Source organism: Cyprinodon tularosa, unplaced genomic scaffold (genome assembly GCF_016077235.1).
Source record: "Cyprinodon tularosa strain WSP-4 unplaced genomic scaffold, ASM1607723v1 ctg435, whole genome shotgun sequence".
Classification (NCBI taxonomy): Eukaryota; Metazoa; Chordata; class Actinopteri; order Cyprinodontiformes; family Cyprinodontidae; genus Cyprinodon; species Cyprinodon tularosa.
Window position 1 is genome coordinate 1,403,512 of NW_024039158.1, and position 25,357 is coordinate 1,428,868.

Genomic DNA, 25,357 nt, shown 5'->3' on the forward strand with positions numbered 1-25,357 from the left:
AAATATGATTCAGATCATTGGCAATGAATAAAAAACACTATTCTTTTACATAGATACAAATTGCTGACTTACAGCTTGGACGAATTGTGATGAAATAACCACCTTCAACCTCCAATCACTGAGACAAACCTGCAATTTTAAATACAAAATGTGTAACTTCTGAGACAATTAAAGAGTTTGTTTTGATTCTGTTCTGTTAAGACTGATTTATACTCAGAATCCAGGTCCTCTGCATGTGTCGCAGTTAATGCGGATATGCTCCCGCCCCTTCCACAGACACCCTGGTGCACCTCTCCAAAATTGTAGGTCACAGCAGAAAGGAGGCCTCTAATTGGTCAAATCTACATCCGCTCTACACTATGAGTATTTCCTGTTTGGTACCTTACCCACTTGTTTTGTTCGTATGACCGCCATTGTGGAAAACGGCTCGTGAAGTTGCACCAGCTAGCAGAGTGAGGTGTCCCTCATGTCCCTCCGTTGTCGCACAAACACCCCCCCACTTCCTCACCACCTCGGGCCGTATCTAGACCCACAGCCAGTTCGTGATTGTCCCTCTTGCGTTGTGGCGTGGAATAACATAACGCAGACCACGCTTCAACATTTGGCATAAATAAAAAATATCTGCGACAAGCTCACTGCGACACACTGTTGCAGAAGTATAACCAGCCCTTTAATCAACATCCTCCCTCTCTACTTTTCTCTGTGCAATGGGAATTTGAATCATTGTTTACACCTATGTCTACCCTGCCTCTGTTCTAATCACACCTCGTTCACTCCATCTGTTGAACTGGGTTTATCATACAACTGCTCTATTGCTGACAAAAGGTGCCAGATTATCGAAAGCCACTGCGTGCGTAAATGTACAGCAATCTTTCCTTGCCTACCTCCTTAATCTTGCCAATGTTGGATATTCTCCTGGCTTTGGATCTTTGGACATTAACTTTGTTTCTGCCTGCTCTCTTATAACCTCTTGCACAAACCCTGGATCTGTCCGCCTGAATCTTTCTCCCTGTGTTCTTCCTCATTTCTGTACTTTGTCTTTGACTAGCTTTCTGTTCCTGTTTCTGTTTCTGCCAACCTTCTGGGTTAATAAACCTGAAGATTTCTTACTGTGTGTTCTGATTGTGGCTCAGTTGGATCAAACCCTCACGTCAAATCCAGAATTCATATTAACAGCCAGTCAATTCCATAGTGAAGTCCTCTGCATCCCTTCTTTCCAACAGATTCTGAGAAGGTTATTGGCTTTATTTGTGAACTTTACATCTTCCGAAAGTTCCTGCCCAGCCAAACACCTATCTTTCTCCTTTTAAGATGTTCCTGATCCAGCTGCTGGTGGCCTTCCTGTCATTCTACAAACATATGTTTCAATAAATCTGTTGACCCAAAAATTCTGACTAGACTCCTCATTGCAATTTGTTACAAAGTTGTTTTAATATGAAAATATTTATGGGAATTTGGAATATTTTCCAGTCTGTGAAAATTATTTGGTCATGCACTGTTTGCATGGTCCTCGTATTGTGTCAAGGTCAGAGCCAGTGTCTTTTTATGTTAGTAATGAAAATGAGTACAAAATAAATGGATCCTAGTTTTATAAACCAACTTACTTAGGACTTTACTTTAACAGACTTGGTTTGACTTTGTTCTCTTGAACCTATCTACCAGGGAAAGATTTTTATTTTTTAATTTTAGGAGTTATATTTAGGGATTTTAGGACAGAAAATAATCATTCACAGGTATAAGATAACTAAAGGATATAGGAGGCAGTTTTAAATGAGCTGTGCTGAGCTCATGGGATAGAAATATCTGGTTTGGTGTGAAGAGAAAGTGTGTGTGTGTGTAGGTGGGTGTGTGCTCCGAGCCTCTAAACACAGACTCCAATGGCCTAAGTGTGGAAGTGATGTCATAGCACATTCTTCAGCTCTGTCTGAATGGCGATGTGGACGCCGTCTGCTCATCTGTTTTGTGTTTCGTCATGTCGTTTTCATTGAGAATGGCACGTTATCGATGACACAAAATTAACTATTTAAAAGGTTCCTGGTTTTCCAGGAATAACTATTTCATGTTTTTATCTAAAGCATTTATTTATTCATTGATAGTAGAGCTGTGCAGATAGCATGAGATGGTCCATATTTGCAGATCATGGCCTTTGAGAGTAAAGTGGAATAACGCTACGTTTTTATTTCTTCTTTCCTCTAGAACACTGAAGCTCACTTGACGTTCCTGATCGCGGTTTCCGCTGCTCTCTTCCTCTTCTTGTCCATCTTCATCCTGGTCTGCATTGAATCTGTTTTCAAGCGGATGCTGCGCCTCTTCTCACTCCTTACCTGGGCCTGCTTGGTCACCATGGGTTACCTGTTCATGTTCTCCGGGGGCAGGCTCAGTCCCTGGGACCAGGTACTGAACAAACTAAGGATGCATGTTATGATGAACCAATCTAAAGTTGATTGATCTTATTGATTGATTAACGATGAGTTGAGAGGCTGCTGTTTTCTCTTTTATCAAGAAGATCCACAACATGAGTGGCTAAATATTTTTTTAACAATATTGAACATCGTTGAATCTTAACAATTTATTGTGCCAAAAAAAACCCAACGAAAAATGTTTTCTTACAAATAATTAAACATATTTATCACATATAATGAATCATATTTATAAGACGCAAAAAAACAGAAACCAATTAGGTTACTTAATAAAAATGACAGAGTATGTGAAACCTTTTAAATTTCCGAAAAATGGAGATGTAAAACTATCAGTAAAAATGACGAGGTATGTCACTCTGACATGCTGTCAGTTGAGGGTCCCTATTGTGCAGCTATTTTTATTGAAGTACAACAATCATTGATGGGAAAGACTGTTCTGTTAGCAGCACTTTTTTAACAGGAGGTTCAGTTGCTCTCAGAGGAATTTCGATGGTTGTCTCTAAAAGGCTTTTGCATTAATTCAAAAAAGCCTTTCCTACCTATTTTGCTAAATGCTAGCATGACTTTTTCTATTATTTTACAAACATTTTGCATAATGCCCTCCATTGTTCTTTTATCACATTCTCACATTCCGAGCACAGCAGACAAGTTAACTTTGTTTAAATCCAGTTCTTGATCCGACTGAAGTCAGTGATTTGTTAAACGACACTCAGACTGTGTTGAAATCTGTTTTATGATACTGTAACATTCATACCACATTAAATCTTTTAGATTTTTACATTACAACCATGAGCTTTATTTTGTTTTATAAGGATTTCATTGCCATGTGCCTCTCTGTATATGATGTGGCTTTTTGTATCTTTTTTTTCACAATGATTTTCTTCATTGCACTTTTTCTTTGCAAGGAGATTAAATATAATCGTTTTTAGGCCAGCAAACTGAAGATTTCTGCAGCTATTGCCGTATAATCGAACCCTGCTTTAAACCTGTCCATAACTTTCTACCCTGTTGTGCTTCCTTGGTCTTCATAGTCCAATTAAATCCCTAGAGTTCTCTAACAAAACTCTGATGTGCTTAACTGAAATTTAATTACACATTGCTGAAATGTGTTTACTAATCAGAGGAATTTACAGCATCTGGTTGTGCTGGATTTTAATAAGGCTATCAGGGTCAAACACACATCTTATTAATTTTTTATTGTATGAAATTTTGTTATAAACACATATCATCAATGCTATGGCCCTTCTTTACAAAGATCAACACACTCCAACAAACTAATGCTTTGTAACGTGACATGATGTGAAAAAGTTCAGGTGGTTTGAATATTTTAGCAAACAACTATTGATTTCTGTCTGTTTTGGAGGAGCAGACTTCCTCCATATTGCTGTAAGTTTCTTTTTCTGGATACTTTCACCTTGTGCTGCCTTGATTTTGATGCCAAATTTCATTTAAGTCTTCATAGAGTTTGGAGCTGATTCGCAATCAGAAAGAGGCCCAGAAATCCAACTTAGATCACATTCCAATCAGCTCGACATGTTGAAGTCCGACTTTTATGTTTGATTCGCATGCTCTCTATGTCTCCTGCATCCCACAGGTGTGCAGGTGTGCTTTAGCTGACTATGTTTACATAAACTGATGTCTGAGTTTAGTTTTTTTAAGGACCAGAACTTGAGCAGTCTTTTTTATTTTTTGCATTGTTTTTTTTAATATAAATTCTTTATTGTCCCACATTGAGGAAATTTACTCTCTGCATTAAACCCATCTCCTTTGTGGAGCAGTGGGTTGCCACTGTTGTCGCCCGGGGAGCAGTCTGGGGTTAAGGGTCTTGCTCTGGGACCCGTAGTGGGAGCCTGTGGGAGTGGGTGGAGCTTGAACTCAGAACCTCCGGGACCCAAGCCTTGAATGAGATGATCCCATTACACTCTGTTGCTGTCCTTTTATCCTGATACTGACCTTTGTTATAGCAGACATGTTGATGCTGCACATTCACAACGGATTTGAGAAGCTAAAATGTCTCAAATTCATTGAGTCCTCATGCCTGTTACAATTACTTTCTGTAAGTTAATATTATTCATTTAAAGTAGTAAAAACACAGCAACTAGAGACTGTCAAACCTGTCCTGTTCTTTACTTACTAATACCTGATAACATATGGTGTTAATAATGATGCTGATCATGATGAGGCAGCTGGAGATAAACTGATGAATTAAAGTAAGCTTCATTTTGTTTAGCAGGTTTACAAAAATCCATTTGACATATTTCATTATTGAGTAATTTAACGCTTGAATTTTCATTTCACGAATTGTTCAGAAAATCTCTCCTGAAAAAGAAAAGTCCTGCCTTCCCCATTCACTCCAATGTGTATTTGTCTGGTAGCTTCCACCTACCTTAACAAAATCTACAGTTCTATGCACCAGTATATCGGCACCTTTCACCTTTTCACCAGTTTATCTAACTAAAACCATAAATCTTGACATATAGCATGTTGAGTGAGCATTTGTGAAGAAAAGAAAGTTAATCAGAAAGCCGGGAATAAACGTGCGGACAAGTATAAAGCACTTTAGTTATGCAACATGATCCCTGGTTTTAAACTCCCTGGAGAGAAATGATTGGTTTATCAGAAAATTGTTGGGATAATTGCAAACCTACCAAAGAGAAAACCTTTTTCTTAAGACTTGACAGGCTGAAGAGGGAGAGCATTTTTCAGAGAAGCAGGGAAAAGGCTTGTTGTAACCCTGGTGGAGATGCAGAGGTTCACATCCTTTGGAGAACTGCCACAATCCATACAGGGGACACAGCAGGACAGGAGGATGAAGGTGATCTGGTCAGATGAGACCAAAATGTAAACATTTGACCTGTCCCAATACTCAGACATGAAAAAACCTAGAAGGCATCATGCTGAAGGGTAGGAGCTTAATACAGGAAGATAAAAGAAAACCTGCTAGATCTGTTTGTTGAAGCTAGTTATAATTTTGTTTCTACTTCCCAATGTTTGACTATTTAATGTTGGTATTTTCCAAAAAATTATCCGTTTAAAAAACAACAGGTTTATTTCAATTCAATTCAGTTCATTTATATAGCGCCAATTTACAGCACATGTCATCTCAAGGCACTTTACAGTTCACCAGATCATCCAGTCAAATTGATTCAAAGTTTCTATCTAAGGAAAACCAGTTGATTGCATCGACTCATTGACTCAAATACAATCCCTCACACTAAGCATGCTTGTAGTGACAGTGGAGAGGAAAAACTCCCTTTTAACATGAAGAAACCTCCAGCAGAACCAGGCTCAGTGTGAGCGGCCATCTGCAGAGGCCGACTGGGGTTAAAGGAGACAGAAGCAGAGATACAAATACCAGCTGTAAAAGGTGGCCCCATCCAGGAAACACACAGCCAGGCAGACGAGCTCCGAGCCAGCTCCCATGTCAGAAGATGAAGAGAGCACATCCAGCCAGTCACATTCAGAGAAACAGGACTACACTGAAAAACAGGCCAATCTCAAACATCTATTATCAAAGGTGTTGATGGCAGCAGCACAGCGGATATTTCTGTCAAGGATGGTGTCACAGCCAGTCAGGCACAGACGAGGCAAAGTTTAGTGGTTGTTTATTAAGAACTGTAATTTTGGATTATGTGATCCACTTGTTTTGAATCTCCACCACAGCAAAGTGAAACAGACCCAGAGAGAAGTTTTTAGCAGATGTCGATAAATTAAAGGGAAGAACAGGGGGGAATAAATGTAGGATGAAAAAAAAAGAACAAGCCGGAACTTCATTGAAGTTGAATGGTTTTCTTTCTTATGTTTAATTTGGATGGATACATATCTGCAATTATTATTATTATTATTATTATTATTTGTTGCCTATTTGGCATGCTTAAAACAATAAAATAGTCAAAAACAAAAGACCTGGCAAAGGCCCCCTGGCTGGGACTGTGAATTTTAAATATCTAAAGCTGTAAAATCTGTTTCTACAACTCTTCATAATTAAGTACACCATGGTATTTATAATAATACATTAAATTTAGAAACACCTTTTAGGACACTGGAGGATGCTGTAAAGCTTAAAGCCAGCATGCACTAAGCCTAAACATTTAAGCTAGTACAAAATATTACAGATAAAAAGTATACGTAAGAATACGGAAAGAAGGAAATGGATGAACTGATCCAGATTTTTCACTTTTGATACTGGAATTTGGATATCTGCATATTTCTCCATTATCAGGGCTCTGCTTGTTTTAATGTTTTCATCATTACTGTTGATTTTTTTTTTTTTTTTGAAGGACTCCTCTCTGCAGGGTTTAAATTGACTCCAGTTAAGAATGAAAGACAGAAGCTCATAAAGTGGTGAACTTTACTGCTTTTCAGACTGAATAAATTTGCTTGATATCAGATCTGTACATTTCTACTAAAGAGGTGTGTTTTTTGATTAGTTGTAATCAGTGAGCAAGAAGTGATGTTATTTAGGTCCAATAGGAGAGAAGGCTTTGCACCCCATGGTGGTAAAACAGGGGGAGAAAAACCATTTAAAAAATAAGTGGTTTTGCAAATAAACAATATTCTGATGTGTTTGCAGTTGATTTTTTGGTAGCAAATGCACTCCTCCCTTTCCTGTGTCATTGCATATTCATGTTGAATGGTGTGTGTTTGCCACCGTTCTTGTCTCAGAGCAGCATTAATTCTGTGTGTTAATGAGGCCTGATGAGAACTGGAGGTGAGTAGATCAGCATACAGACGCATTAGTTTTCGCTGCCAGACTCCTCTACTCTCCTCGGTCTGAGGAATCCTATTTTTCCTCATCTGGCGCCCTGTCTCCCCCTATTCATCAAACCCCATTTTCAAGCCACAACTTCTCCACCTGCCTCCTTCCCTCCTGGTTGATGAAACCTCCCACCCCACCATGCCTAAATGTCCTCACTACTTCTTCTCTTACTTTCCTAACTCCCTCCTGCTCATAGGTGGAGGTATTTTTATTACCGGTCACCTGTGAGAGCAAAATCATTCTGCATTATTAATCACTCTATTCTGCTCCTATGACTTCTCTAATTACACATTTATATACCAACTTTACTAAACGTTTTGTAATCAGATATTTCTATAATGTAAGACGATGAGAGCAGAGAGAGTTTTTTTTACATATTAGTGAGGAAAATGAAATCATCTATTATCTGATGATATGAGCTTCCATTTTGAGCCTACAAGTCAAGTCTCTTAAATCCATTCATTTCTGCAGCTCTAACCCTGTTATGCTGTAGTTTAGGATTCCAAACCTGTAATATTATTTTATGTTTTTTGGAAAAAGTAGCACACCTGTCATGCATCAATCGTTTGTCAGGAGCACAGTGAGTCTGCTGCTGCATATTTCCACTAATTTAGGGCAAAAGATAGGATACAATCTGGACAGAGATGTACAAAAAATTTAGAAAATGCCTGTTAAGCTAACGTTTAATTGGTCTCATAGTCCCATAACATGACGGTGGAGAAGGCCAGAGTACCTGGAGGTGTGAGAACCCATGCATGCACGAAGAGTACATAATACAGAAAGATTCTAGGCTGGGAATCAAACTCAGGGCCTTCTTGCTGCAAGGCAACAGAGCTACAAACTGCTCAAATGGACCATTCTCATAAATTCTACCTTAACTCTGCCTTTAATGCATCCACATGTGTTCTTCCAGTATTTAACTCCATCCAGAAGCTGTTTGGTTTGGTTGCCATTGCAACCAACTCTTGACCTGGCTACCACAGGTTGGAGGTCCTGCTGCCTGGTCACCTTTGCCTAATGTCTTCCCTCCATCTTACGATCTCATTTCCATTTGTTGTTAGCCCACTTTACATGAAAATTTATCCATCCATCTGTCCGTCCGTCCATCCATCCATCCATCCATCCATCCATCCATCCATCCATCCATCCATCCATCCATCCATCCAGAGATGCCCAGACTTCCCGATCCACACACACATCCTCCAGCTGCTCTGGGGGGACCCAGAAGCGACACCAGTCCAGCTCAGAGACATAGTCCTTCCAGGGTGTCCAGGGCCTTCCACGACACCTCCTTTCAATAGGACATATCTTAAACACCTTCCAAGGGAGGCAACCAGGAGGCATCTGGAACAGATGCCCGAGCCTCCTCAGCTGGCTCCTTAGGACATGCAGGAGCAACGACTCTAATCCGAGCTCCTGCTGGTTAACTTAGCTCCTCACCCGATCTCAAAGGGTGCGCCCAGCCACCCTGCAAAGGAAACTAATGTTGGCTTGTATTCATGCTCTTGTCCTTTCGTGCATTACCCAGATATCATGACCGTAGGTAAATCAAGAGCTTCGCCCTGCGACTCAGCTCCGTCTTCACCACGACATTTCGCATCACTGCCGACGCCGTAGTGATCCGTCTATCAATCTCACACTCCATCCGTCCATAATAAAAGCTACTAGTGTCTAAAAAGAAAAAAAAAATCTTGAGAGAAAAAAACAAAACAGCCATAGCATGAATCTGCTTCCACCGTGCTTTACAATGGGAATGGTGTTTTCAGACTGATGCAAAATACTACCTATGAGAATTAATTAAACTGTTTATTTTATCTAATAGAAAAAAAGGCACATTTTCCTTTCACCACATGCATCATATGACCTTATTCGCCAGTAGTGAATGAAGTGAGGTTGGTGCAAAAAAAGAACCTTACTAAACCTTTTTGGTGACACATCTTCAAATGGGATAAAAGTCAAAGAAAAGAAACACACAGAGAAAAACAAAAGAAAAAGAAACAAGTTGGAGAGCTGGCCAGAGCAGAAGTCTGGTAAAACAGCAGAAATACATCCCGCTCTCAGTGGGTTGAATTGATTGTGATTACTCAGACAACAGCATGTGTGATGGAGCACACAGCGCCTATATCAGGGAGGGGGAAAAAAAAAACCAAGAAGAAAGGAACAGGGAGAAAGGCACGTACGAAGTCACCTGTCTCTGCAGCCAGTCTCTTCTGACCCCTCTGTCCAAAATGTGGACGAAGTCACCTGGTTCCTTTCTTTATAAAACAAAAAAGACCTCACACACATACAGCACAGCTATGTCTGCAACTATCTGGCTGCATTAGCACATTTATAATGGCCTGGTTTGATTTCTCAGAGGACCGGAGGGCAGATTGAACAAGGCTTTCACACCTGGTACCCCAAGAATCGAGACACAATCTCATATTTCTCTGTCTGCATTTGTGCAGGCTTGAAAACAAAATTTAGTTTTTCTCAAGAAAGGAATATCTCAGATCTACTAAACGCCTCATAAACGTTTAAAGTAAGCAGAGACACATTTTTATCTCTCTAATGTAGGAATTCAGGTGTACATATCTCTGTGTGTGCTTTCGCCTGAGGCTCAAATAGTGCTGAGCACTCAGATGGAGACAGAGGGGGGGGGAAAGGAATGTCAGAAACTAGAGAGAGATGATGTCTGCTGCTCCCATCAAAAGGTGTTTGAAGGTGTATTAGGATTCGGGTTGGAGTGCAGAGAAGATGGTGTGCGTGTGGATGTGTGGTAGGCAGAGAAGCAGGGGGGGGGGGGGATGCAGCTGAAATTGGACCGTGGCTCTCCTTTCCACGCAGTCACTCAAACAGACCTGGATGCCGCACATTCCGCCTGGTCCCGGTTGTTAGTTTTTCAAGGGGGAGCCGCTCAGGATAAGGATTTGAAGGTTATCTCAAAGAACACAAACCAGTGTGAGAGCAAGGCGACCGTTCATGGAGATGTCAGCATCCTTCCTGTAGTTGGTTCCCCTGGCAACCGAAGGTCTGAGCCTGCACAAAACAAAATCTCTCTCTGTTCTTAATGTTCGATCTTCTTTTAGAAAGAACTAGGTCAGCTAAACAATCACTAAAACCCAAATGTTGGAACATTTCCTAAAATAAGAAGGTAAATGCCTCAGATATGAGTTTTGAGATCTCTAAGATATTCTTTTTGTATTCTTTCAAAAAGGGTTATGACCTCTAAGTCATGTTAAGATCTAGCAACTGTCAGTTTATTTACCCATACGAATATGTCTGACTCTGCACAGCGACTCTATGAACCTAAAGCCTGCAGGAAGGTCACAGTTCATCTTGTGTGTCGCCGCTACAACAGGAAGAGCATCCCAGTGAAGTGGACTGGGACAGAGCTATTAGGTTATGATACGGGGTTGAACTTTAATCCCAAACATAACGTTTGCACTTTCAGAGAGATATTCGAGATGCATTTAACCACGTCGGTGTTTTGTATAATATGTTTTGGTTTAAGCAGCGTTTCAAATGTCAAACGAGAACTGTGTAAGCAGCCCACTCAGCTCAACTAAGTTACACTATATTGCCAAAAGTATTTGCTCACCCATCCAAATTATTGGAATCAGGTGTTCCAATCACTTCCATGGCCACAGGTGTATAAATTCAAGCACCTAGGCATGCAGACTGTTTTTACAAACATTTGTGAAAGAATGGGTCGCTCTCAGGAGCTCAGTGAATTCCAGCGTGGAACTGTGATAGGATGCCACCTGTGCAACAAATCCAGTCGTGAAATTTCCTCGCTCCTAAATATTCCACAGTCAACTGTCAGCTGTATTATAAGAAAATGGAAGTGTTTGGGAACGACAGCAACTCAGCCACGAAGTGGTAGGCCACGTAAACTGACGGAGCGGGGTCAGCGGATGCTGAAGCGCATAGTGCGAAGAGGTCGCCAACTTTCTGCAGAGTCAATCACTACAGACCTCCAAACTTCATGTGGCCTTCAGATTAGCTCAAGAACAGTGCGCAGAGAGCTTCATGGAATGGGTTTCCATGGTCGAGCAGCTGCATCCAAGCCATACATCACCAAGTGCAATGCAAAGCGTCGGATGCGGTGGTGTAAAGCACGCCGCCACTGGACTCTAGAGCAGTGGAGACGCGTTCTCTGGAGTGACGAATCGCGCTTCTCCATCTGGCAATCTGATGGACGGGTCTGGGTTTGGCGGTTGCCAGGAGAACGGTACTTGTCTGACTGCATTGTGCCAAGTGTAAAGTTTGGTGGAGGGGGGATTATGGTGTGGGGTTGTTTTTCAGGAGCTGGGCTTGGCCCCTTAGTTCCAGTGAAAGGAACTCTGAATGCTTCAGCATACCAAGACATTTTGGACAATTCCATGCTCCCAACTTTGTGGGAACAGTTTGGAGCTGGCCCCTTCCTCTTCCAACATGACTGTGCACCAGTGCACAAAGCAAGGTCCATAAAGACATGGATGACAGAGTCTGGTGTGGATGAACTTGACTGGCCTGCACAGAGTCCTGACCTCAACCCGATAGAACACCTTTGGGATGAATTAGAGCGGAGACTGAGAGCCAGGCCTTCTCGTCCAACATCAGTGTGCGACCTCACAAATGCGCTTCTGGAAGAATGGTCAAAAATTCCCATAAACACACTCCTAAACCTTGTGGACAGCCTTCCCAGAAGAGTTGAAGCTGTTCTAGCTGCAAAGGGTGGACCGACGTCATATTGAACCCTATGGATTAGGAACGGGATGTCACTTAAGCTCATATGTGAGTCAAGGCAGGTGAGCAAATACTTTTGGCAATATAGTGTATATCAGGCTTGGCGTTTTAGTCTTGGATGTATTTCTGTGGAAGAGATTTTCTGCCCACACAGCTGTGCTCTATTTAGGAAAACATCAGAATAATATGCATAATCTAGATGTTTGCTGGCATTCATTTGCTTGTTTTCAAAAACTCTATTGTGGAGCTAGTGTTGTAATTACAAGCATCGCTCACAGTTTGTGGATAACGCTCTTAACTAGAGCCCCCTTTCTCCCCCCTGTAAGTGGAGAAAAGTTGCAGCAAATTTAGGAGAAAAATAACATTTAAAGTTTTTACTGCCTGAGAATTATTTAGATTAGTGATCTGACTCTCTTGCACAATCGATATGCAGCCACTTTGGCTTCGTTACGGCATAAAACCCTTTTAGTGTTTCAGCTTGAGAGTGATATTCAGAGCTGGCTGTTATGTTTATGCTCCCTTCAACACCTTTTAGGGGAGTTATGTTAGATGGGGCACGCTGATGAGATAGTACATATTATTTGGGTTATGAGAGTGAAAACTGAGAATCTTTTTTTTACAGAAAGTATAAAGGTTTCAGTATGAGAAAATGTGTTGGATACCTCATTACTGGAGTATGTAAATTTGAGAAAAATGGCTTCATTAATCTGTAACCTGTGCAGAGTAATTTCGTCAACAGGGCATTTAAAATTGTTGTCAAAAGATCGTGTTTCACTAATGAATAAAAATAGCTATTCCCAGACTTAGGTTTTTTTTGTTTTGTTTTTTTGTTTTAGTTCAGGAAGGTCTGAATGGTTGTTTGCAATGAACAATAGATGAAAAAAAATATAATCAAGATTATTAAAAAAACAACTAAACTGTTAAGGCTGGAAATGATGAAGGGTGTGCTTTGGTGGCGCAGTGGTTAGCGCACATGAACCGTGTACAGAGGCCTTAGTCCTTGATGCGGCCGACCTGGGTTTGAATTTGACCTGTGGTCCTTTGTGCATCTTTTTCTCACTGTCATACCCCCTTTCCTGTCAGCCTACTGTCATACAAACCCCCCCGGAAAAAAAAGGTTAGAAACAACACCTGCTACAAGTTAACTTGCCGTACTCTTTGTGTCATTCGGCTCCTATTTGTCAGCACTTCTTATTTTTTATTAAGTGCCAAAAATGCTTTTCTCCCTCTACTTTTTAACCAATACAAGCTATTGGTTCCAAATAGTGATTAACACTACCTAAGAGAGTTAATCAATCTCTCTGGAGCTGAGTTGGTCCTCAAACAGAAACTGATCTGGAGAAAACCCAGCAGAGACAGATTGTACGTCCTGTAGTAACCTAAGAAGTACACGTTCCACCAGAGCAGCTGGTCATCTTTATAACCGGAGCTTCCAAAAAATGGTGACTAATGGCCCAAACTATTGGCAGTGTACTATTGGCGCAGGGTTTTTCTGCATGGAGTTTGCATGTTCTCCCTGTGCATGTGTGGGTTCTCTCCGGGTACTCTGGCTTCCTCCCATCGTCCGAAAACACGACTGTTAGGTTAATTAGCTTTTCTACATTTTTGTTAGGTGTGAGAGTATGCGTGAATGGTTGTCTGTCCTGTTTGTCTTTGTGTAGCCCTGAGATGGACAGGCGACCTGTCCAGGGTGGACCCAGTCTTTCGCCCAATGACAGCTGGAGACAGGCACTGGCCCTACCGCGACCCCAGGTGGGATAAGCGTGAAGGAAAATGGACGGATGGATCAACAATCAAAGCCATTTTTAAATAACCTTTGAGCACTAAAACATATTTATTTTGTAATGTAATTCAGTGGTGGATCAAATAGACCTCCTACTGGTTGTTCAAGGACTCCAAATGGGGTCACGACCCCAACTTTTACAATCAATGTTTTGCACTGCTACCATTTTGTCTGCCGTTAGTGTGCCTAATCTTAAAAATGAGACGGAAAAATGAGCTTGCAAATAAACAATCAGCAGGGTTTTTCACCAGTACATTTGACTAAAAAAAGTGTCAAATTGCTCTTAATTGGCTTAGCAGCAGAGGAAACTGGGTTTTCAAACACATTTACCTCCTTACACATTAGAAAGATGTCTTTTCAGGACAGTGAGTCAGCGCTATAAAAATCATGGACCACCTGCCCTCTCTGGGAGCTTCAGACTATTTCATGGATTCACTCACCCTGAGTGCACTTAGGCTGGTGATCATGTATGCTCTCACCCCAGCAGCAGACAGAGAGAAGAGTCTTTAAAGGCCAGCTGAGAGGGTCCGGGTTCAGAAGGATTACCAAACGACTGGTCTGTCAACTTGCAAATAAATGTGAATATGAAGAATGCAAAGAAATATGATATTTTTGTATTAAGGGGACAATTGAACGCTGACTAACATGGAGAAAATAATAGAAATAGAAATTGGATAAAATAAAATAAAATAAAATATGTTTTTCTCCAGCAGATCAGGCAGGATCATCAGGGCTTGTACGGGTTTAGCGTCAGGAAAAAGTAATCTAAACCATCTGCAGATCACACCTTCCTGGAGACTTTTTCCTTTAGAGCGGAGCTACAGACGCTATTTAGGAAATCCAGCTTCACCAGAGAAACTTCCCCTAGTTTGGCAATCTGATGAACACCTAACAGTTGAAGGCAATCATCCATCCAACCATGCCTTCCTCTTTTCTAAAAACATTTTTATTCACATATTTACTAAGCAACTTCTATTTCCTTTTTTATACTTTTATTTGAAAGGTTTTCACTGAGAGCAAATTTGATCTCTTTATGTGAAAAACTTGGCCAGTGGAGCTGATTCAGATTCATTGCTCCCCCGATGGGCAGATAGCCCTATAATAAACTCCATATTTTCCACCTCTAAGATCAAAATCGAGAAATCTTTTAAAAAATTTTTTTTATCAATGATAAAACCTGACAAGTCAACAAGGTTACAAATGTGGTCTGAACAGAAATAGGTTTCATATACAACTTAATTCACCACAACTCGCTGAAATAATTCATCAGGAGATACCAGTAAAATTACTGTGTATTTCGGAGTATAAGCTGCTACTTTTTTCCAACACTTTGAACCATGCAGCTTATAAGACGGTGCAGCTTTCTGTGGATTTTTCCTAACCTCCAGAGGGGGAATTCAAAGTTGGAAACGAAACAATAAGGGGATTATTTTTGATTTAACACAAGAACATGCTAGCGGCAGGCACGACGGAGAATAAATGTCTCGTATTCACAATTTTTTTACATTTATTTGCCACATTAAAGCTCTGGAATATGGTAACCTCTAAGTATATAAAAGCATGAGAAACATTAGCTAAAGGCTAAGCCATAATTACCAAACTGTTTGATTCATCACCTGTTCATTTTGTTACTTTCTGCTTCCAGGTGTCGTTCTTTCTGTTCATTGTGTTTGTGGTGTACACCATGCTGCCCTTCACCATGAAATGGGCCATCATCGCCAGCGGTATAACCTGCCTCTCACACACCGTCACCCTCAGCATCTGCCTGACCTCCACCGTCACAGAGCTGGAACCTCTAGTGTGGCAGGTAAGATGGGTATTTGAGCCCACAGGTCAGCCGTACTCAGGAAATCCCTTTTTTAAAGAGCTTTCTGCCTCGTCTGCAGATGTAGTGACCCTGTTATGGGTTGTGCCATTTGGGTCTGTTTAACACCTGAACGGTTGCGCTGCTGCTCCATTAGCTGGATCTCAGGTCAGACGGGTTAGCTTTTCTAAACAGAGCGCTGACTGTAGTCTCTACATATCTAAAAATGGTGAAAAATATTTTATTGAGGTATCGTTCATTAAATAGCCACAAACTCTGGACCATCCTGACACAGTACAGTCAGACACAAAGTCATCTCCACCATTAAATCTGCAAGCCTCAATAAAAATCAAGATAAGGAGTAAAATTGATTGTGCATCACTGCATTTCTGAAACTGGTACCTACTGTCAAACACATACAAGCTCTGTAATCAAGCATCACAGTGAACACACTGATAGGGCTCTTATCACAGTGGCTCTTTTCAGTCTTGAACACACACAGACGCATTAGAAATGTACACCAACAATAAAACCCATCAAAGACGTTCATTACCATGGGATATGGCACCAAGGAAGATCTATTGATTCGCTCATTCACGTTTTGAAGAGTTTGAGGTTAAAATAGTGAGAAAAAGCTAGCAGAGAGTTTATTCTCACCTGCTTTTGTGAGGTGATAATAATGGTGCATAAGTGGAAGGCAGAGCAAAGGTAAAATTTTAGCTACAGGCATAAATGCAATGGCGTAACGACACAACAATAGGCCCGTAAGCAACATTACAACACGTGATAAAGGTTCAGGATACGTAGATAGGATACAATTATGCAATTCTCAGTAGTATATAATCGGACATCAAACACAAAAATATTGTGACTGTGCACCTTGAATGGAACCACTGGTGACAGGGCGACACCAAATGTTAGACATCCAAAGTTCTTATAAAACCCCACCCTGGAGTAGACAACCGACCCGAAATGTGCCCCATACATACACACTTCATCATTCTTGACCTTCACTAGACATGGATATACTTTAGTATATTCAGCTGTAAAATGAGTCTTATCGGGCTACCTTGAGCTTCACAGCCCCCCTCCTCACCCATGCTCTCTCCATTCATCTCCTGTTCGCAATCTTTACCTCTTCGTCTTCGGTTCTTTGAAAGAACGTGTTTATTTTGGGAAGTTTTTTCCGTTCCAGCAGCTCTTCTTTCCTTTTTCTTTTCTAGAATCCACTTAAGTACCTCTTTTTGGTATCAATCGTCGCTAACACACGCTAACGGTTATGGTTTTAATTTACGCTCTAGGTTACCCATGATTTCAAGTCGTAGTGTAAAAAATAAAATACTAAAATACATTGTTCTTTTAAGATCTTAATTGCAGTTTGAAACATATATGAGGGTATTTTTTACGAGCCATCTAATGACCTATACACAGTTATTAACATAGTAATTAAAAGTACCACTGTCTGCTTTGCTATTGGTGTTGTGTTTAAACTGCTCACCATCAGGTTGAAATCTGGCATGTGTTGCAGTATAAATATGGTCCGGTGCGATCAGTCTCCTCAGTATCAGGTGAGTTTTAGAGGAATTTTTCGCCCCATTACATCTGCAAAGAGAACTCCTAGCTGACAATTGCGTAGGGGCCAAACAGGTGTCAGAGATTGGGACCCTAAGAGGTTATGGGCCCATAAGCAACTGGTGTCTCTGCTTACTGATATTTACGCCATAGCACAAATGGATTGTTTTCTAACATTTAATTGCTGCTATCTTGATGTATATATGGTTTGCTTTGCAGATTCTGGCCAATGTGATCATCTTCACCTGTGGAAACCTGGCCGGGGCGTATCATAAGCACCTCATGGACCTGGCGCTCAAACAGACCTATCAAGACACCTGCAACTGCATCAAGTCCCCCATCAAACTGGAGTTTGAGAAGCATCAACAGGTTCAAAGTCTTAAAGCACAGATTTAAGCAAATGTTTTCCTTGGAATGGGGTTGATATAAGAATGTAAAAGTTGGTGCAAAACATAGGTTCTACAGCTTTTCTCTGAATTTTCTTTAATGTCTAAACTCAAAACTCAGTAGGGCATTATCACCTGGTATTGCTAACAATATTTAGCACAATAATAGTACAATACAATAAATCCCTTATGTTTGACGACTTGTGGTTAGAAAGGTAATTCAGTAGGTTGTGATATAATTAAAACATCCAAGCTCAAAAATGCAATAGGAGTTTTAATGCTGTTAGCTGGCTGCTTGTGAGAACTGGTGTTGCCACCCGTCGCTTGAAATACGGAATCGTCCCGTATTTGGAAGTTAAATTATGCGTCCCGTATTGAACTGATAAGGGACACAATTTGTTCCTTATTTTCACGGATAATAAAAAAAAACTGTAACATTGGTGTCACTTGCGCACAGAACAACCCTACTGTTGCGAGAGTGACCCATGTCTGTGCGTCCTGATTCTCTCTCCCTCCCTCTCATAGCTAGAGCTTAGCGTTCTACTGTTCTTGATTGACCTTCCCATTATGACGTTGTCTGTCTAAAGCATTCTCCACTCTGTAATCTCTCTGTTTGGGGCGTTTTTCATGGTTTCCTTGTGACAGTCTTCATGTTTAGTTCTAGTTTTACAAACTTTGCAACTCGAAGCATCTATTGCAACATTATTCATTACAAGTGCCTAGCTGATCTGCTCAAGGGCATTCAAGCAAATAGGTAGAACTTTATACATGAATACCGCTAATCAGAAAACTTTTTTCTTGTGTTGTTTTTTCCTTGAACTATTTAGCCTATGTGAAGAGAAAGGGAGGGAGAGAAAGATGCCAAACAGCTGCTTTGCTGATCTGAATATCCATACATCTATCATGATCTTACACATTGGTTTTCAAATTGGGGGCCAGAAACCTTGGGGGGCCACAGCAAGTTGGCAGGAAAAATATAGCACAACAAAATGAGTCATTTAATAAACTGGATAACTAGCAACCAAAATAAACCAAAAATAAGCACACAAAAAAAACATTAATATAATACTGGTAATCTTCCCTATAGTCTAAAAAAATTCTACCAGGCCAAGCATGCCATTGGTTTTAGGAGGGGATTTCTGTGTGCGATGATACTGTGCAGACTTAACATTTCCATGTATAAATTATTTTAATTGGCTGTAGCTAATTGCAAGAAATACAAGCCACGCTCAGAGAACAAAATAAAATAATGGTTCTGTGTTGAGCTGAAACAGGACACAATTTGGTTAAAATGCAGGAAATTGCAGGAATTTGCATCCAAGAAATACAATATTTTCGACAATGAAGTTTCTCTACAACCAGAACGTACCTTATTTCCATTTCTGAAAGGTGGCAACCCTAATGAGAACTGGAATTTATCTGTATTGATTATAACTCAAGAAATATTGTATTGTTACTCTAAGTGTTACTAGTAGCTTTCATGATAAATATAAGCTCCATATGTGCAAATGCAAGGCCTTACAGCCCCGCACCCTCACAATCAGCTAACTAGAAAGGGGTCCCTGCCTACTTTTCCTCCATAATAATCCTTATAAAAATGTAACCATATTTTTCTTTGTTGCCAATTTGCTCTCCTTCAATGTTTTGTCACAGAAGAGAAGTTGGTAGGTCAGCCATGTCTTAAGTGGCATTTTGCAGTGACATTTGCTTGACATTAACGTCTTTGTCCTGACATTAGGCATTCTTCCCGACCAGGGAAGTGACATATAATATTACACTAATAATTGATGGTCTGCTCAGAGGTGGTTCGCTGTGATGACCTTTTTTTTTTTTTACAGTAAATGTCTAGCCCTTAATGATGACGAAATGAGTAATTCTCCTGTTCTAATTCAAGTTGAAACTGCTGATTTATACTCTAGTTATACAGCAGACGTAATAACATGTAATTATAGCATAATTTCATTGGAAATTTGTGACACCCTTAAATGCAAATCAAATCTGTTTTTTTGTGCCGTGTTTCTGGCATATGTTTCTCGGTAACAGTTTGTGTGGGAAGGAGTGTGGTCATGTCAAAGTTTGTGTCCATGCAAGCAAATGCCAGTTCATAACTTCACAGGGCCAAATCTCGTTCAACAGCTGAAGTCTTATTATGGGGTATGTGGGAACAAGTCTTATTAGTTCATTAATCAAACACAAAATTAATAACACCACACTTCCTCAGGCTGCTATAACCCATTCTGCGTACTCTGTTCAAACTGTTTCAGTGCTGAATAAGTAAATAAAAGAGGATGGCATGCCTTTCTATTTATAGTGCACTGCACCCCCAACTACAGCCCCTCTCCAGACTCAATTTGCTGCTGTGTTTTAGGAAATGAGCCCATGGTGTGTGAACAGTGTAATGACCCTCTTTACTGTGAGCTGCAGTTATGACTCACATAAATGTGCGTGATTGCATGTGCACGTTGCATGCTCTTGCCACCCTCACGCGCACATGCAGTGCAGCACACATGCTCTCCCACCTGACCACACACACCTAAATTGAGCCTGAACAAATACATCTGAAGCTTAATTACAGCAAAATGTGTACCATAGTTGATTAATATGTCTTATTAAATGCTGTAGGTATTTAGGTCTTTTAGAATACCAAAACGAAGAAGTTCTTGTATCTTGTACACAAAATGACAATAAAGTTAGTCTAAGTCTTTGTTACAATCATGTACTAGCAAGACTAAATCCCACATGGTTAGGGCAAAGTTGGGCGACAGTGGCATTGGATGTAGGAGTTTGCCCTGAAATCGAAGGGTTGAAGGTTCAAGCCCCGACTCCGACTTTCAGTGTCGTTGTGTCCTTGGGCAAGACACTTCACCTGCATTGTCTACTGATGGTGGTCAGAGGGCCCGGTGGCGCCAGTGTACGGCAGCCTCGCTTCTGTCAGTGAGCCCCAGGGCAGCTGTGGCTACAATGTAGCTTGCCACCATCAGTGTGTGAGTGTGTGTGTGAATGGGTGAATGAATGTAGTGTAAAGCGCTTTGGTCAAGTCTCCTGACTTGAATAAAGGTGCTGTATAAGTACATGCCATTTACCATTTACCATGGTGTAAAGGTAGTAACCAAATAGATGGGCATACAATTCAATTCAGTTTATTTATATAGCACCAATTCACAACACATGTCATCTCAAGGCACTTTAAAGTTCACCAGATCTTACAGTCAAATTGATTCAAAAATTTCTATCTAAGGAAAAACCAGTTGATTGCATCGACTCTTTGACTTGAATGCAATCCCTCACACTTAGCATGCTTGTAGCGACAGTGGAGAGGAAAAACTCCCTTTTAACACAAATGAGTTAAAACCATTCACTGTCGTTACATGTTAACTGTTTATATATATACACACATATATAGAAATGACATCCTCCACTATACCTTTAACTTTAAAAAAAATAAATAACTTTTTACGGCTTAGCGGTCAGGGCATAGGGCTTGGAATCCTAAGGTTGTGAGTTTAAAACCCACTCCCACAGACTGCCAATCTGGGCACTGCACAATGGCAGCCCACTGCTCCCCAAGGGGATTGGTTAAATACAGAGAGTTAATTTCATTGTGCTGTACTTGTGACAGTATAATGACAATAAAAATACTGGGGGGAAAGAAAAAAAAATAAGTAAAACAAAAAAATTTTTTTTTTAAATGTATCAGAATGGTTTTAAACAATCTTCAACAGTTACCTCTGTAACAAGTTTCTTAAAATATTATTTAAAACTGCTTCAAGAATATTAAAAGGCATTAAAGATGAATAGAATGTTAAATTAGATTCTCTGTGAGTTTTTTTTTTTTTTTTTTTGGATACCTTTTAATTTGAAATTTTGTCCTTTGCATTTAAATCATTTATTTATCACCATTCTGGGTTTTTAAGGGACCCACAAGGACACCACCTTAATTTAAGGCAAATTTTAGAACAGAAAGATTTGCATGAAGGTAATTGGATTTACATAAAAAAGAGAATAGGGCTTTTTGAGTTACTTTAAAAAGGCCTTTAGATGACATAGATCAGTGGTTTTCACTTTAACAATTAGCCTTTAAACTTATGGAGGAAAAAGGTTTGCTGTGGGATAAATGTCTGTGTTAAATGACTGCAATTTTTGCATTTTAAATGATGAAATATGATAGCTAAAATACATTATTTGCAGAGTCCCTCCAGATATGACCTAAACCTTTTTATCTAATTTAGGAGGTTTATTAAAAGCTTCTGTTTGACTCAAACTTTTCATGTCATAGTTCTGAAATAATATAAAAACGAAAAGTGGTCTATGAAATGAAAGGCAAGTATTGCTTTTTAAAATCTCATAAAACAAAAATAAACTGTTCATTATCCTCACAAGGACGATAAAATTTAATTCCTTCTGAATGGAGTTTCATTGAGAAGGGTATTTAAGGTCATTTGAGTATAAACTGGTTTTAAAACTAAAATAAGCCAAAGGGAAACAAGGTCATTAATCCAATAGTGAGTAAAAGTAGTAGTTTAACAAATACATTAAAAAGCTTAATGTGATCAAATTAACTTTTTTGTTTGTTAAAATTTGAGGCAATTTAAAGACCAACATTGGATTTTGTTTTCTCTGCAAATGCGGCTCGCAAAGTTGCTCAGTTGATCTAATCATAAATTAAGCTTAATTAAAATATCAATAAGGATTAACTGAGTTTTCCTTTGTCGACACTTTACCACAAGAGAAACTGATTATTTAGTTTTCTTCATTCAAGCAGGAACATTTTTCAGTGTTTGGAGCAAAATTATGTGACAATCTAAGCACTGGTTAGAAACGAACATTCAAGAAAGACGTCACCTCCCCTGAGTTTACCGGCAACCTGTTTGCTTCTGGTGGGATGAAGGTTTTTCAGAATGTGGGTGGAAAGAAGGAATAGCTGGAGCAAACCCACGCAGGCACTAGAACATGCAAACTACCCATAGAAACATCCATGTAGCCGAGGCTCCGACCAAGGACGTTTCTGCTCTGAGGCAACCGTGCAAAGAAACACCACTCTACCACCTGGATTTCTATTTTCTTGTATATTGAGCCTCACATATCTTGATCTATGACTCATTCCAAGCATAATAAAAGCACCCCAGGCATGAAAGAGTGTTGCAAATTCTAAAGAGTTGAAAAAAAAAAGGAAGAAATGATTGGGTTGGCAGCAGACAGTGTATCTGTTAGTGATGTGGTTAAGGTACATGTGGAGAAAACATGTGTCTCCCTGCAGAATTTCAAGAGTGAAGGAGGAGATAAGGACTTCTGCGCAAAGGTTTCTTAATTAATAACAAAAGGCCACCAGAAACGCTACAGTTCTGCACACTTCCTCACATCGCACTAAAAGCTTAGCTTTCTCCTTGCCTTAGGCAGGGGTCAAGATGATTTTAAGTGAGGTAAGAATTAATATTAAAACTAGGAAAAAAATACATTTTCCTTTGGTTTCGACCCTAATTACTGGGAGATAATGAAACAATCTGAGTGTGGAGGAAAATAGCCCTGTCTTCGTCTAATGTTTGCCTCCAGTTCTTCCTGATAAATTAACCCTAATAAGCCATCTTAAAAGGAGACTCAATAATGGACCTATATTTAGGAGGTTGAATAATAGAAATTTAAAATGATGTGAGCTGAATATAAATTAGAATTAAGATATCAAATGGATTCTTTTGTGGTGGGTTTTAATGTACATGTTATAAAAATAGCTGAAAGCATTTGTCCTTTCTTTTGTTGGAGAATGGTTAAAGTTAAAAGTTAATGCATGTGATTTTTTTTGTATTTGTACTATCTATCTATCTATCTATCTATCTATCTATCTATCTATCTATCTATCTATCTATCTATAGAATCTGTTAAAGTTAATAAGAGTAATGGGGTCATGCTGTATAAATTTAAATTCAATCTTCTCCTATATAATTTTAGACATTTTTAGACATAGAAAGCCTCACAGTTGCTGCGTATTTCCTCACAGGTTCACATTCTTCCGCTCATAGATCTATACATTTACAAAAGGACATTCATTACAGATGATTTCCCATTGTTTTACTATTCTAGTCTCTATTCTATCAATTCTAAAGCTTAAACTCTACAAAACCCAGAGTGAATAAATTAACAGAATATAAGTTTGTAACACTGTCCAATTAAATTGAAGTTTCACATTTTTGTCTTTTGCTGTAGCCTTATCTTCTACCGTAACTTCAGCAAAGTGAATGCCTATTGGGCTGAAAACCTTTTAACAAGCAATCTTTCTATAAAAGATGCTTTAGGTTTTCCAAATGTATGCATTTGTTCTCTAATAAGACTCAACTTACTGCTGATCAATTTATCAACAATAACCTGCACAAACTACAGCAGAGCCGGAACATTACCAGAACCAGACTTCAATAAACAGTATTTGAACACATATAAATATGCATTTTGATCTGTTAAAATCTGATATTTTGACTCTTTTTTTTAGAGTGTTACGGTAGATATCTTAAATTGTCATGCCTGGTCCGAAATTGAAGCTTTTAACTACTGCTTTAACTCCTACAACTGTCAACTAATTTTTGACAACTGTGAACCATGACTAACTACTCATTTAATAATTTCATAACAGCAGAAAAAGCTGAGCACTGATAAAGCTATCAGGGAAAGGAAAAACCTAAATCTCCTAGTTTATATCAACATCAAACTAGAATATTGAAGTGTTTTTTGTTTAAATCTGACAAAATATCACAGGTCAAATACTGAAAAAAACTTGAACTTTGATGCAATCTGTTTTCAAAATCTGAAATATTAGTCTGAATCTTATTCTTCTCTTCCAAATTAGCCAAAAAAGGAACTTGCAACATAAACGTATGCATAAGATTCATAAAACCTTCTCAGAAATCTGTGTGGGCTTGAAAGAGCCTGAAGCCTGGATTTAATGCACACTTTTAGTTCCTCTGCAACATTAGATCCTGGAGTCCTGTACAGATATAATGATATACTGTTGTTGTGTCTTTGCCTGTCTAGGAGCGCTTGCTGCTGTCCCTGCTGCCTGCACACATAGCCAGAGTGATGAAAGCTGAAATCATCCAGCGGCTGCAGGGGCCGAACTTTGGTCGAACCGAGAGCACCAACAACTTTCATAACCTCTATGTGCAGAGGCACACCAACGTCAGGTACACCTCCATTTCCTTTATCTGTGCCTCCACATATAATAAAGGTTATTATTCTCTGCTCTCATCTTGGGGCTTGATTGCTCCATCCTGTCCTCCTCCTCATCGCTGCTCTTTTTTTGTCCGACCGTTCCCACCTGCTGTTAAATTTGGATTTCTCTTCTGTTTCTACTTTTCTCTGGCCTCCATTTCATTGCTTATCCTCCTTTTCTTTTCTGTCTAATTTTCTTCTCTCATGTTCTCACCACACTTTGTTTCATTGCCAGGGTGAAATTCAGTTGAGATTTAACCCACCTCCATTTTACTCTGAGTTCACTTCACCAAATAGAAAGGAGCTTTTGTCCTCGGTTCTCTATGGCATCCCTCTCTGCACTGTGAAGGTTTATCGTGGCAGAACAGAGGGCACTGATCTTGGCTCACAATGAGAGCAGCTCAATCCTGAGTCCCCAAAAAACCTGCTTTACGCCATCCTTGAGCTTTACTCCAGAAGCAGTATTTCTATCCAACTCTGGCCTCAGCTGGGTGTTTTGGGTGAATGCGAAGTGTCCTCCTCTTCATCTCGCTATTATATTTCCACTAATAACAAATTCTCCTATGGTCCTGCTCTAAGCCTTGGGGGTTGGAGAAGAGCCCACTTTCTTTTCAGAACAGAAACTAGACACTCAATGACATTTGAATGCTTAGTTTTACTGGAATCAGACTGCATATTTCCTATCTTATGATACGATTCATATTCCTTTTCTTAATGTAATATATACGT

At 39.7% G+C, this 25,357-nt stretch overlaps 1 protein-coding gene across 2 annotated transcripts in view; it reads left to right on the forward strand.

Annotated features, from left to right (window-relative positions):
* Positions 1 to 25,357, forward strand: part of adcy2b (adenylate cyclase 2b (brain)) — a 96,280-nt gene that overhangs the window by 12,024 nt on the left and 58,899 nt on the right. For both annotated transcript variants that reach the window (XM_038299820.1, XM_038299819.1), the window contains exons 2-5: positions 2,197 to 2,394; positions 15,318 to 15,479; positions 17,268 to 17,417; positions 24,452 to 24,600. In XM_038299820.1, coding sequence (XP_038155748.1) covers positions 2,197 to 2,394; positions 15,318 to 15,479; positions 17,268 to 17,417; positions 24,452 to 24,600 — 659 coding nt within the window. The remainder of the gene's footprint in view (positions 1 to 2,196; positions 2,395 to 15,317; positions 15,480 to 17,267; positions 17,418 to 24,451; positions 24,601 to 25,357) is intronic.